Raw genomic sequence first — 14,630 nt, 5'->3', positions numbered from 1 at the left:
CTAAATACTTATGAAACCTCTTAACTTTCTCAACATGTATTTCTAGATTCCAATTCTTCATTAAATTAAATGTCTAAAATTTTTTAGAAGACAATTTTGGTTTTAGTTTATTGTTGTTTTTAACGACTGCCTGATGCATATATTTTACTCTCATAACCAACTTTACAGCAGCCTTTAGCTCTTCTTTTGGTAGATGATATAATATTCAACTTCACTGAAAATCATTTTGCTTAAAACAAGAGGAAATTGTAAACATTAAGAATACAGTGGAAAAGAAAAAAATTATCACCAAAGTGTAATTAACTAAAGCTCTTACCCAAAGGCTTTGGATAATACCGTTCTTTCAAAATAAATCATTGCACAGAAATTAGACTGAGGATGATGTGGTTTGGGGGTTTTTTGGTTTTGTTCTGTTTGGGTTTTTGTCAACCAGGCCTCAACCCTTATCTTTTTTTTTTTTCCATAGACACTTCTGAAACAAATTGGTCCATGGTAAGTAAACATGCTATCTCAGTTACAGAGCAACTTCACAGTCTTAAAAAATTAAAGAGATATCCATGTTCATAGCAGCATATTCACTATAACCAAAAGATGGAAGCAACCCAGACATCCATCAATGGATGAATGGATAAAGAAAATGTGGTTATAGGGGGAGCCTGGCTGGCTCAGTTACTACAGCATGTGACTCTTGATCAAGGGGTTATAAATTGAAGCCCCACACTGGGTGGAGAGCTTACTTAAAAAAATAAATATTTTTTTAGATGTGGTTATATACATAAAATGGAATATTATTCAACCTTAAAAAGGAAGGAAATTCTGACATATCCTACAAACACGGATTAACCTTGAGAACACTATATTAAGTAAATATGCCAACCACAAAAGGACAAATAGTATATGACCTCATTTATATGTAGTACCTAGAGTCGAGTTCATGGAGATAGAAAGTAGATGGTGATTACCAGAATCTGGGGGAAGAGAGGAGTGGGTATTGTGGCTTAATAGGTTCAGAGTTTCAGAAAAGAGTTCTAAAGACTTTACACAGCAATGAAAATGTACTTAACACTACCGAACAGTACACTTAAAAATGGTTAAGACGGTAAATTTTACACTATATGTATTCTACAACAATTAAAAGAAAAAGAGAGAAGAATTCCAATTCCAGGGATGGTGGAATAGCTTATATCAGACTAACCTTCCTACAGAAAACCATTAGGAACTCTAGAAAAAAAATATTAAAGAACTATTTAAAGGCACTGGAGAGAGGGACGCCTGGGTGGCTCAGTCATTAAGCGTCTGCCTTCGGCTCAGGTCATGGTCCCAGGGTCCTGGGATCGAGCCCCGCGTCGGGCTCCCTGCTCGGCAGGAAGCCTGCCTCTCCCTCTGCTGCTCCGCCTGCTTGTGCTCTCTGTCCCTCTCTCTGTCAAATAAATAAAGAAAATATTTTAAATTTTAAAAATTAAATAAATACATAAAGGCACTGGAGAGCAAAGTAAGAGAAACTGAAGGGAAAACCTACCCTTAATAGAAGGGACTAGTGCTAGTATGAACTACATTTATGTAACTTTCCCCTGAAGCACTCGATGGTCCTAGAGGCACAAGGAAGTTCAAACTTAGACTGAACATCTGTATTTTTTTTTAATATAAGATATCAGAAAACAGAGTTAGGAACTGCCAAAGCAGACGGAAATAAGGGCAGGCAATACAAAGAAGACGGAGCCACAAAATCTGGATTACAAGCTCTCAAACCCACAGCCGACTCTGTCCTACACACATATGGAGGCAAGACCGCAAGGAGACCAGCTCACAGCAACAGGTAGAAAATTGGAAGAGCTGAGCAGGTACTCTGACCGCGTCTGGAGCTAAAGTCCTACCCGGTCGGTTAGAGGTGTGACCATGGACTTTCCACTGAAACTGTAAGGGACATGAACTAGATGACTTAAGCCTGTGTCCCAGGACTGAGGGATTTACCTTAGACAAAATCCAGGCAGAACTGTCCTAAAAATATGGGTAAAACCAAGTATCCTCAAGGTTAACAGTCAGAAAATTAAGCTGCATACTAGACCAAAAGCCAACACTCTTCAGAGGAAGATAACAGAAACTAGAATGTCTAGAAAGTAGCATCCACATTGTTCAGGATACAATAAAAAATAAGACCTGAGAAGAAACCAAAAAAAAAAAAAGTAACACATACATAAGAGAAAAACCAATGGATAGAAATCAACTCCAAGATGGCCTCAATTTTGGACTTCGCAGACAGAGACTTTAAAGCAACTATATATATATGTGTGTGTGTGTTCAAGGAATTAAAGATAAAGATGGTCATAAGTGACAGATGGGGAAATCTCAACAGAGAACCAAACAAATTCTAGACAGGAGACGCCTAGGTGGCTCAGTTGGTTAAGCATCTGCCTTCAGCTCAGGTCATGATCCCAGGGTCCAGGATCCAGGGGAACCTACTTCTCCCTCTACCTGCTGCTCCCCCTGCTTGTGCGCGCTCACTCGCTCTCTCTGACAAATAAAATCTTTAAAAAACAAAAAAAAGAAATTCTAGACAGGAGAAGTACAATATTTGAAATAAAAAAATTCACTGGATACATTTAACTATAGATTAAAAATGACAGAAAAAGAGTCTGTGAACTTGAAGACAGATGAATAAAAATTATCCTATCTAGAGAACAGAAAGAAAAAATAATTAGTAAATTAGACATCATCAAAAGTAAAAACTTCTGCTCAAACACGACATTAAAAAAATAAAAGGCAATCTACAAACTGGGAGAAAGTATTCACTGTATCTATATCTAACAAAGGATGTGAATCCAGAATCTTTAAAAACATTCCTACAAAGAAATTATAAGTTAAATAAATTTTAAAAAGAAAGACTTGACCAGACACATCACAAATGAAGATATGGAAATGGTCAATAATCACATGAAAGGATGCTCAGTATCATTAGTTGCCACGGATATGCAATTTAAGGTCCCAGTAAGATTCTGTTTTACATTTATCAGAATAGTTAAAATAGAACGAATGACAACAGAAAATGTTGGTGATAATGTAAAACAGTTGGAACAGTCATACATGGTGAGAGTCTAAATAAAGATATCATCACTTTACAATATTATTTGGCAATTTCTCATAAAGTTAAACACACAGCTTACCCTAGGCCTGTCAATTCTAGTCCTTGGAATTTGTCCAACAAATACCAGGTATCAAAACAACATGATGCCAGAGTAAGAACAAACATCATGAAAACATATGTCCACAAAAATACTTATTTATAGCAACTTTATCCAGTGTGTTTCAAAAAATTAGAAACAACCCAAATGTCCAAAAAAGAAAGGATAAATATATTGTGACACAGTCATATGAATATAATGGAGTATTACTCAGTAGTAATAATGAAGAATGAACTGAGACAGACAACTGATAAATCTTAAAAACATGCTGAGAAAAGAAGCCAGGCATAAAAGACTACATCCTGTATGATTCCATTTCTATAAGGTTTAAGAACAGGCAAAACTAGGAGTGCCTGGGTGGCTCAGTCATTGGGCGTCTGCCTTCGGCTCAGGTCAGGGTCCCAGAGTCCTGGGATCGAGCCCCGCATCGGGCTCAATAAATAAATAAATAAGATCTTTAAAAAACAAAACAAAAGAACAGGCAAAACTAATCTATAATGATAGAAATTAGAACAAGGGAAGGTGGGTTTGATTAAAGGGGTACAGGAGGCAAGCTTTCTGTAATGATAGAAATGTTCCTTAGTTTCACAGGGTTGCTGGTTATTACATGGTTATACACATTTATGAAAATTAGTGAATTGTATGTACACTTAAGATTTGTGCATTTCCAAGTATGTAAATTTTACCTCAATAAAAGCAATTAATTATTTTTAAACCATGATTTTGAGATTATGAATAAAAATTATTGGATTTTAAGTTTGGCTTTTATCAAAGTCATCATACTTTACTAATACAAATATTTTAAAAGTTTAATTAGTTCCCAAAGTTCTAAAATTCTACAAATCCACACAATTTCAGACTGTCTCTGTACCTACATAGTACTCATCTTCAAATTTTTTTTTAAATATTTTATTTATTTGACCGAGAGAGACACAGCGAAAGAGGGAACACAAGCAGGGGGAGTGGGAGAGGGAGAAGCAAGCTTCTGCGGAGCAGGGAGCCTGATGTGGGGCTCAATCCCAGGACCCTGGAATCATGACCTGAGCCAAAGGCAGACACTTAACAACTGAGCCACCCAGGCGCCCCTCAACTTCAAATTTAAATACAGTGATTTCTGTGAACTATGAAAGTAAACATACTTGCTATGTACTTATCACTTATTCAGTTCTCTCCACTTCATATCTAACACCCCATATTCACTTGAAAAACTCGGACTTTCTGCACTTGTAACTGAAATTGTGTTTTTAGAAATTTGATTTTAAAAAATATTGTTTGAACTTTAATTTGATCATCAAAATATATCTTTTCAACTTTAATATTTCTAATTACACCTGCTGATTTCCACTTCTACATGTAACAACACCATGCCCTCGGCAACCTACCTTCAACCTTGCTCAATACCAGTTCTACTGACATATCCTTCATTCTTTAAGAAGGCTGACCACTACACCCCTTAATTTGCTTAACTGATTTGTTGATGAGTGAGCCTAAGTGCACCTATCCCCAACACACCTCTAGGTTATATCTAAAAGAAAAAATATTTCCTAAGACCTATTTTAGGTAACAGAAAACAGATCCCTGTTTCATATAGTGGAATTAGCTCCATGTGGCCAGTTAGCTTCATGTGACCTGGAAATCCTACTTAGTAAATATTTAAATCCCATCCATTCAACTAAAATATGGATGTATTTATTCAGTCATCATAAAAATTCTTAATGCTACCCACAGACAAGAAGGATAGGTAAATTTGTTAGAGATTACAATTTTCCCTTTAGAACATAATGAATAGCTTTACATAGTAATCACACACTCTCATTTAATCCTTACCTTCTTTCAGAGCTTTGTCCATATTATGAGAAATTACTATCCTTCTAGACTGAACTGACTCATGTGAGTTTCCATACACAGGACTCTGAAATGTAAAGAAAAAAAAAAAGGAAGGAAAAAAAAGGCACAGATTACTGAATGAATAAATTATATATAAAAAATAAAACCAAAGTATGAAATACCATTTAAATAAGCTTTAAGATATTGCTTAATAGATTATAAAGTTCTTTTGGAAAAGTAAATAAATGCTTGACATTAAGAAATTTTTGAAAAAGAAGGATTTTCCCTACAGATATCAAAACAACATGATGCCAGAGTAAGAATAAACAAATCAACAGAACACGAGTAGTACAAAAACAAATGTATCTACATATGAGAATTAAGAACAAAAGAAAATCTGACTATTGAATAAGTGGTGTTGGGATAACTTGATATTCATGCATAAGAAAAGGTTAGATTCTTGCCTCATACCTTATACATAAATAATTCCAAATTGATAAAGAGCATACTATTTTTTTAAACTAAAAAAGTGCTCAAAGGAAATAAGGGAGAAGCTGTGTATAATCTTGGGATGGAAAAGGCATCTCTAAAATAAGACACAAAATTCGAAAGTTTTAAAGAAAAAAACCTGACAAATATGACTATATAAAATAGAAAACTCCTGTTTGGCAAAAGATACTAAGAAATATAAATGACAGAGCAGGAGATAATATCTGCAACATATATATAACAAAGGACGATTATTTAACATATACAGAGCTCCTCAGAAAAATAACTAAAAACCAAGAAAAGAAATTAAAAGATCCTGTCATAGGGCGCCTGGGTGGCTCAGTTGGTTGGGCAACTGCCTTCAGCTCAGGTCATGATCCCAGGGTCCTGGGATCAAGTCCCGCATCGGGCTCCCTGCTCAGTGGGGAGCCTGTTTCTCCCTCTCCCTCTGACTGCCTGTCTGCCTACTTGTGATCTCTCTCTGTCAAATAAATAAATAAAATCTTTAAAAAAAAATAAAAGTAGTTTCCTCTAGGCAGAAGCATAAGATTTTAATTTCTTACTCCATATATGTCTGTGTAACAGTAAGTTTTAAAATTTTTAATTGTATAAAGACACTACTTGGCAAAAAAAAAAAAAAAAAAAAACAGGGAGAAACAATGTAAAGAATTAAAATCCTACTATCTGGCTAGTAAGACTTTACTAAAGGGGAAATATTTTTAGTTGGTCACATACTAAAGTGACCAAAAACATGTATAATGTGATTGGGCCCACTTACTGGTTCTGAAGGATAAAAAGAAACTAAAGTAATATCAATAATATGTAAAATACTTCTCTGTGCATGGGAAATATTACAAGTGCTTGATTAGCATTACCACATCAAGGAGATCCAAATGGCTAATATCACTACCACGCTCAACCAACAAATAAGTATGAGAAAACCACTTTGTTTTTGTTTTTTTTTTTTGAAACCACTTTGTTCTTAAAGTGGGCCCGCCCAACACAATTGCAATCAACCCCATGGCCCTGAGCCACCCAACCTGAAAGCGGAGACTTTCTAGTCCTTAGCTTAGTTTCACACTATTCACGGGTCAAGTGCCAAGAGTGTCATCCATTTTTGTTATTAAAAACAAAAAGCCACAGTTTTCAGATTCCTTAGTTGAACTACCTTTAAAAGCCTTAAGATGTATGTGTTGCACTCATGAGGGGGGCCTGGGTGGCTCAGTCAGTTGAGCATCTGACTCTTGGTTTTGGCTCAGGTCCTGATCTCCCTGTCAAGAGATGGAGCCCACACATCAGGCAGGCTCTTTGCTCAGTGAAAAATCTGCTTTTCTCCCTCTTCCTCTGCCCCTCCCCCATGCACCCACTCTGTCTCTGTCTCTCTTGAATAAATAAATAAATAAATAAATAAATAAATAAATAAATAAAGATGTATGTGTTGCAGTCATGAAAGAAAAGAATCCTTTTGTGCTACAAATTAACATAACATTCAACACTCTCCCAAGGAATTTAAAAAAAAAAAAACAACGTTAAATAATCATCTTGTTGACAGAAGCCATTAATTGCATGAAAGAAATACACTCTCAACCACTTAAAACTATATTTTAGTCTCTCAGTAGCTTGCTATAAAATTAAAAGTATATTTTATTGTAATTTTTAAATTTATTTTGTGAAAAAAATTGAGGAAACAAAAGGAATTTTAAAGTTCCAGCAATTCTTAAAATATCAGCTATTTAAAAACTTGCACATTTTGGGGGACAGTTTTTTTGAGCTAACACTTTTAGAGCACTATTCTAATAAATAATCATAATTTCTCAAGCCTTTGGCTTCCCAAATATAGGTATGGTAGTTTTAGTACATAATACTAGTTGGATGATAAAACCAAAGCCAAACAACACTTATTTCAGACATTCCTGAATCTGGGCTCTTAAAATAGAAGCTGTCTTTAAGGGCCGGGAGAGAAGCAAGTATGAATGTGACTGACAGGCAGCACACATATTTAGGCATATTCTTTGCTTATGTGTCTATCTTTACAAATTCTTTTTTTTTTTTTAAGATTTTATTTATTTATTTGACACAGAGAGACACAGCGAGAGAGGGAACACAAGCAGGGGGAGTGGGAGAGGGAGAAGCAGACTTCCCGCAGAGCAGGGAGCCCCATGCGGGACTCGATCCCAGGACACTGGGATCATGACCTGAGCTGAAGGCAGACGCTTAACGACTGAGCCACCCAGGCGCCCCTCCAAAACTTAAATATTTTCATTCTTACCTTTACTCTTTTTTTGTCCCTAATTATGGCTTTACTACTTCTTGCCATCTGTCCACATACCCTCCTCCCTCTGCTTCATACTTAGATATAATCTGTAGTATTATAAACATGTTTGCCACTACTGACTGTAGCTGAGTAAGTCCTTTACTCTCTTTAATCTAAAAGGAGTATGAGAATAATGTTCTCTATTTTGGCTCTTTAAGTAAAATCTCTATTACTTTTTCAATCTGTTTTTCCAATCTGGGATTCTGGATTTCCCCACACCCCATCCCCCAGGGGTTACTGGCCCTTACTGGAAAGAAAAAAGTTCTTCATCCCCATCTCATCCCCACAGCCTGATGGACAATCTGAGTAAGAGGAACAGGAAGATTGAAAAAAAAAAAAAAAATTATGGGCTCAAAATAACTGAGAAACCATGCATGAAAATTCCTTTTTTTAAGGATTTAATGTTTACGGAGCCAGAATCTCCTCATCTCTAAATTACTACACACGTATAAGTTAGTCACTATCACACATACCCTATTTCTTTTAGATCACAAATATGCAATTTACTAATCCTTATCCCAAGGTGGAAAAAGAAAAGAGAAAGGGAAGAAGGGAGGAGAAGGGGAGAAAGCTAGCTAGCTGCAACAAATGCAAAATTGGAATAAATTCCTGTGGCTCAGAAGACAGTTGAGCCAAAATTATCTTCATTTCTCTTCTATTTATAGGTTTGAAAAAACAAACTCCGCCTGGCAGAGACTTCCCCAAAAGACTTATTCTTGAAGGCAAATGTTAACTTGCCCTATCTGCGCTGTCACAGGCCTCATTCCCCAAGGAAAGCCTACCTCTTCCTGACAGCCACTTTCCTAAAATGCCAGGACTGGGAAACAGGAAATCAAAATGTCTGTACCTTCCCCACTGCAGCAAAGTGCTAGAAATAAATCTTCAGTAAGATTTCAAGTCCAGAAATTAGGACTTTGAATGTAGTCTGATCCCTCAGCTCTCATTAAAGTTTTTAGTATCCATACCACACTATTAACTCATAAGAGCTTTTGGTTAACCAGTACCCCTGTCATGTAAAAAATACACCTTGTTTTTTATGTAATTGAAATAAATGAACTCTGTCTTCATTTTAAGATTTAAATCTAGCTTAAAACGAACCTAAGTTCATTTTTAATCACTCGGTGAGTTCTCTGGAGGGAAGATGAGGTCCCAACATATAATTGCTCATTTTAAAAATGTTTTCCAAAGACAGGGCAAAACCAGAAAGCTTTTTTCTAATATATGTGACTAAATCCTCCAGCATCAAGGAGCAGATACCATATCAATAAACCCTTTATTGAGTACATATCAGCTTTCTGTTCACTTCTGAAGATGAGCTTTTAATCTATAGCCAAAATACACCCTGACTGCCTTTGTGTCAGAGCTACAGACACCCTCACGGGAGGAAGCAACATCCAGAGAGAATCCACGTGGAGAGACCTGGGTACTCTGCCATCATTAGCAACTAAACAATCAGAAACCACCTGGAATCCAGCCAAGACAAGTACCTCACTGTCCATTGTTTATAAGCATGACATTGCTTACTTACTGTGTTGCTTCCTGAGGGAGCACAAACAGGGCCAGGCCCACCAGCCCATGACTTGGAAATGCTTTCATGCCCATTACCTGGACTACTCAAATAAACAAGTGCCACTCTCCTTGTTCTCCTTCAGTATATGTTTATACAGTGAAAACAATTTTTTAATGCATTTTAGTCTACTTTAAAAAGAAAAACAGTTGCACAGAGCTGAAAGAGTAATGGGTATAATTTCTTATAAGGTACCGAAATAGTGATTTATCTTAGGAAAACAAACACAAACTCCTGATCATCACCATTAACTACATGGACCTGTCACATGGCTGAGTCTTTCCAAGTACTCTCAGCAACTGACAACTACTCCTGGGATCCCATGACTAATACTCTCATTCTCAAACTATGTTATTTTCAAAATCATCACTCCTTTCAAGCCAATCATTTTCTGCCTCAGACTCAAAAAATAATTTCTCCAAAACCAAAGAAATGCAAGAATCAGACAGAGCCTTCCTCAGAAGATAAGGGACTAAGAAACTTGAAAGGCTATCTCAAGAAGATAGGATAAAGAGGCGCCTGGGTGTCTCAGTCGTTAAGCGTCTGCCTTCAGCTCAGGTCATGACCCCAGGGTCCTGGGATTGAGCCCCGCATGGGGCTCCCTGCTCCGCGGGAAGCCTGCTTCTCCCTCTCCCACTCCCCCTGCTTGTGTTCCCTCTCTCGCTGTGTCTCTCTCCGTCAAATAAATAAAATCTTAAAAAAAAAAGGATAAAAAACTTGAAAATCCATCTCATTTGACTAAGACACTGACAAAAGACTGTGACATGAGCAATAAAAGTCATGCCTAACACCAAGCTGAGTAGCCACGTTACACAGCTGTGAGGGCAGCAGGGCAGAGTAGAGACAACATGGGCTCTCCAGTCCGTCCAACCGCGCGTTTTACTCATGGTAGAACCTTGACCCAGCCACTTCCCTCTCTAGCTTCAGCAGGCTTAGAATATCTCAGGGGATTAAATAACTACTATCAGAGGTCCAAAAATGAAAAAAGACAACAGGAGACTGGTAAGGAATATAAATGAGTTAAGGGAGTTGCCAACACTGTACAGCTAGATGTTCCAACTCTTTTCAACAAAAAACGTAAATCAAAAAGCTCAAATGTTATCTCTGAGTAATTCTCTTATTCCAAACACTGTGGGCTTACACCATTGGGGCCAAAAACCATGAGCCACATTGAAACCATGGGCCTCTACTCTGTAATTGCTGGCTCCGAGACAGCACTTAGAAGAGTGCCTGGCACCTAATAGCAAAGTAGACCTATTATCACTAATAAAACTCAGAATGTTACCAACTTTCAACAGATTGAGGCTAATCAGTGGGTTGGTTGGATGGCTTGTTGGTTGGTTTTCTGAAAGGAAAAGAACGGCAGAAATGAAAGTAAGAAGAAGGCCTGGAAAAGTCAAGTAACAGGAAAATAAGACACAACATAATAAAACATTGTTCTTGAAATATTTTTGCCTTTGAGGCTATACTTTAAAAGGAGGAAAGTGTACATTTCCTGGAGATGTTCTACAGTGTATGTGCCTTTACACTTTCTATTACTGGTGAAGTATTTGAGTATTCAAACAAAACCTGGTCTGATCTGATCAGAAGCCAGTTTCCTGGACTGTGCTTTATAATGTTTAATCATGAACTCAAAAAGGTCTCATCTTCTTTATTGATAAAAGAAAATTATCAAACACATACACTGAGACGTTATCATTAAGGGAGATTGTACTGACGGAAAGAAGTAGTATCTGTGTCTCCCCCGCCCCTTAACCAAGTATAATTTCTATTTCAGACATAATAGAAAAAGGTTCTTTGACATTCAAACCTACACATGTTCTCATATTGTTTTTCTAAGATCCTAAACATGCTTTAATTTCTTTTTAAAATGCTATTTCTAATAACATAAAGAGCAGAGACACATTCTACATTATAGAAGTAAAGAATTAAATTGACCTATAACACCATTAATCCAGAGATAATCATTACTGACATTTTGGTGTATTTCCTCTTAGTGGGTGACTCCAACACTTACTAAGTAACTTTGGGTAACTTATTTTTCTGTACCTCAATTTCTTCATCTCTAAAATAAACATAATAATAGTACCTGCCTCTTTGGGTTGATGAGAGCATTAAATGAGTTGACACACATGAAGCACAAGGGTGCCTGGTAACGCAATAATAACTACAAATTATTATTGGTACTTTTTTCATTTTCATACTTTTTAATAGAAATTAGGATCAGTATTCACACAGCTCTGGAACTGACTTTTCATACTCAATATTACATTATGAGCATCTTTTATGAAATAAAAGATTTGGAATATATTGTTTTGAATGACTTATACCACAATGTGACTATTCTCTTATTTACTTTGTACATTTACTTTGTCTCCATTATTTTTTTTCCTATTTTAAATGAAAAAATATTTTCATTTCTATGCTATTGATCTAAGTGTAGTACCACCAAAACACATTCTAAAAAAATACTAAGTGTCTATTAAATATACAGTTGGATTTAGACTCTGACTTCCTTCAAAGGACTGTATACCTCAAGAATTTTGTGCTTCAGGGGGTCTTATCAGCTAAGAACAAACTGAAGGAACAACAGGGCACGGTGGGAGGGTTTGGGGGATGCTCTGAAGCACAAACTATGCAGAGGTGAACCGGAAATATCCCTTTCCAGCCTCTTCAGCCAACCCTAAACTTTGTACCTTGAAAGCCCAATGCTGCAGGGGACTTCCAGACAGGGAAATGCAGAAGAATTAAAGAGGCAGGAGCAAGTCAGGGCCTTCTCTAGCCTGAGGAATACTTAGACAGTAAAGCCAACGGGACCTCTAGAAATATAAATCCCCATCACAATTTTAACTAAAATGAACTTGGCAAGAGATGAATGGTAGATTAGATTATCAGTAGCTTCTGTAGCTTATTACACCATTTGTCAGAGTATTATTGTGTCAGGCTAAAGGCCAACCCTGCCTGTATGCATCAAATGTAGGAATCGAGGTTCTGTTTATATTTCTATAATGAAAGATCTTCAGTTGGGATGGATCTGAGACTAGATCCTATGAAGGAGTATGAAATCAGATCTTTTCTCTGAACAAGAATGAAATTCAAATATACTTTATGCTGGGGCACAATCCCCCTGTTATTACTATGGCAAAAGCATAGGACATTACATTACAGTGGCAAGAGCACTAAATTAATACCCAGAAAATGTAGGCTGTAGTTGGTTCTTTGCCATTTTCTTGCTGAGTTCTAGTGAACATATCCACCTGTCTGAGATTCGATTCAATTTAAATAATTTCTGTTCTATTAAAGGATTATTCTGCATTGCAAGAATGATAATGCATGTGAAAGTGCTTTAAAATTATAAAACAGTTTACAAATACAGGTTCTTATTATGGTTCCAAGAGTCATGGTCTAATTATTTTTTACTATGTTAATTTCCTTCCCCCCAAAATAATTATGAGTTCTATTACATGTGATTAGTATTACAACCTTTCATGCTTTCAGGTCTTACTGTCCCAAGCAGATTTCTTGGTTAATAATCCACTTTCCAGGAGAAAAATGAATATTTCTCTATTAATTGATCAACAGAGGTAGATTTTGAGGTAGGTTAATACATTTAGGATTGTTTTTCCATTCAGTTGGAAGAATTAGACTAATGGGAAGAAAAATGTATTTCATTTCTAACGTTAAGGACTTAAATCTGAAGATCCTTAGAAAACACACTTTACTTGATTTTAAGAGAAATTTAAGTATATTTCACATCAGACATAGATTTGGAAACTGAAATTCTAACATGCACTTGAAAGCACACAGGCAGCCGCAGTTTACCTAAATTGGCAAGTGTAGAACAGACACTAGGGCTGGAAGGAGGAGAATGAGGAAAAGCAAACTGGCTCAGGAAGGGTAACTGAAAACTGACATAAGCTTTGGGCTTTCCTGAAAAGGTCTGTGTAATAAAAATTCTGTAACCATTTTATCACTGGCTTCCATTGTAATTTTGAGTTCATGCAGGAAATCACAGGCTTCCATGATATGAATCACACATTTCCATCCATTCATTCAATCATCTAACATTTACTGAGAATCCTGTGTGTCTGCTGCCACTTAGGTGGGTACTACAGAGACAAAGGTAAAGAAATTACACTCTCTGGGTTCATGGGCCTTAATCTATTCTTAATGGAAGCCCACAATCAAATGAGAGGTAGCAAAAGGTTTGCGGTGGGGGACAACTACTGGAGAACGGAACAGCAAAAACATTCGTTGACCCCTTAACTGTTGTACCCGGGCCCTATACCAAGTACATTCTCATTCAGTCCTCACAGTGACCCCATGAGATAGTTACTGTTATTCCCATTTTATGGATCAGGAAACCGTTTTAAAGAGGGAGGCTATGCTGAGGAATTCTAATATTCTTTCTAGCCTGGTATCTTCTCTACATTTTGCTCTCCAGCCCAGGTCATGGAGGAGTTACTCAATATACAGTCCACCCAGGAAATCATTTCGTAAGAATTTTGAAGTTCATACATATTGAAGTATATTACAAGAATGACTCTCATCTCATCAAAGTTCTCACTGAAACCACTCACTACAAATGATAAAGGAGTCAGAGTGATTACCTCTGCTTCATGTAACTCAACAAATACATGAGTCATGTAGAATTGCTTTTTTCAGAGATCTTTAGTAATGAAAGCAATTTTTTTTAATATTCCATTACTGTCCTGAAATACCATAATACCATTATTAATTTGCTGGCTAGCTTTTAAATAAAAACTGATGATTAAATATTTAGTACATACCTAGTTAGGAAAATATCACATTAGTAATTTGATTCAGTAGGATCTCTATTTCCACAGTTCCCTTAAAGCAAAAAGTTGAGCTCCATGTAGAGTGGCCCAGGTAACAAATATATACAAGATACTGAAATGTAGGAGATGAATTATTGCCATAAAAAATACTGGCTATACAAAATCGAAAACGAAATTAAATGGAAACTACTCAGAGGCTGACTTTTTAATCCCTTCTAACAGATGAGTAAAAAGTTAACTGTCTCAGCCTAGATCTAGATCATACAAATTATTTCTTCCATTCCTATCTAAAATAAAGGTTGAAATTCAAAGACTAAAACTTCTTCTGAAAAGAAACATAGTATTAAAGATAGGCCTTTGTAGTCATTCCATCTTTGAGAAGGGGGCCATGCTGGTGCGTAGGTATATAAACATATACGAATACCACATGTGGCTCTGAGTTTCCTTTGCCCCTG

General features: G+C 36.5%; 1 protein-coding gene across 4 annotated transcripts in view; it reads right to left on the bottom strand.

Annotated features, from left to right (window-relative positions):
• The window catches only part of SNX25 (sorting nexin 25), a 125,312-nt gene that overhangs the window by 94,301 nt on the left and 16,381 nt on the right, over nt 1-14,630 (bottom strand). For all 4 annotated transcript variants that reach the window (XM_028099828.2, XM_028099829.2, XM_028099830.2 and 1 more), the window contains exon 2: nt 5,007-5,091. In XM_028099828.2, the coding sequence (XP_027955629.1) occupies nt 5,007-5,091 (85 nt within the window). The remainder of the gene's footprint in view (nt 1-5,006; nt 5,092-14,630) is intronic.

The sequence above is a fragment of the Eumetopias jubatus genome, unplaced genomic scaffold (assembly GCF_037043125.1).
Source record: "Eumetopias jubatus isolate StellerSeaLion01/CBP00866 unplaced genomic scaffold, mEumJub1_p1.0 scaffold_2, whole genome shotgun sequence".
NCBI lineage: Eukaryota > Metazoa > Chordata > Mammalia > Carnivora > Otariidae > Eumetopias > Eumetopias jubatus.
Note: the sequence above shows the minus strand (reverse complement) of the source record. Positions and strands in the feature narration are given on the sequence as shown.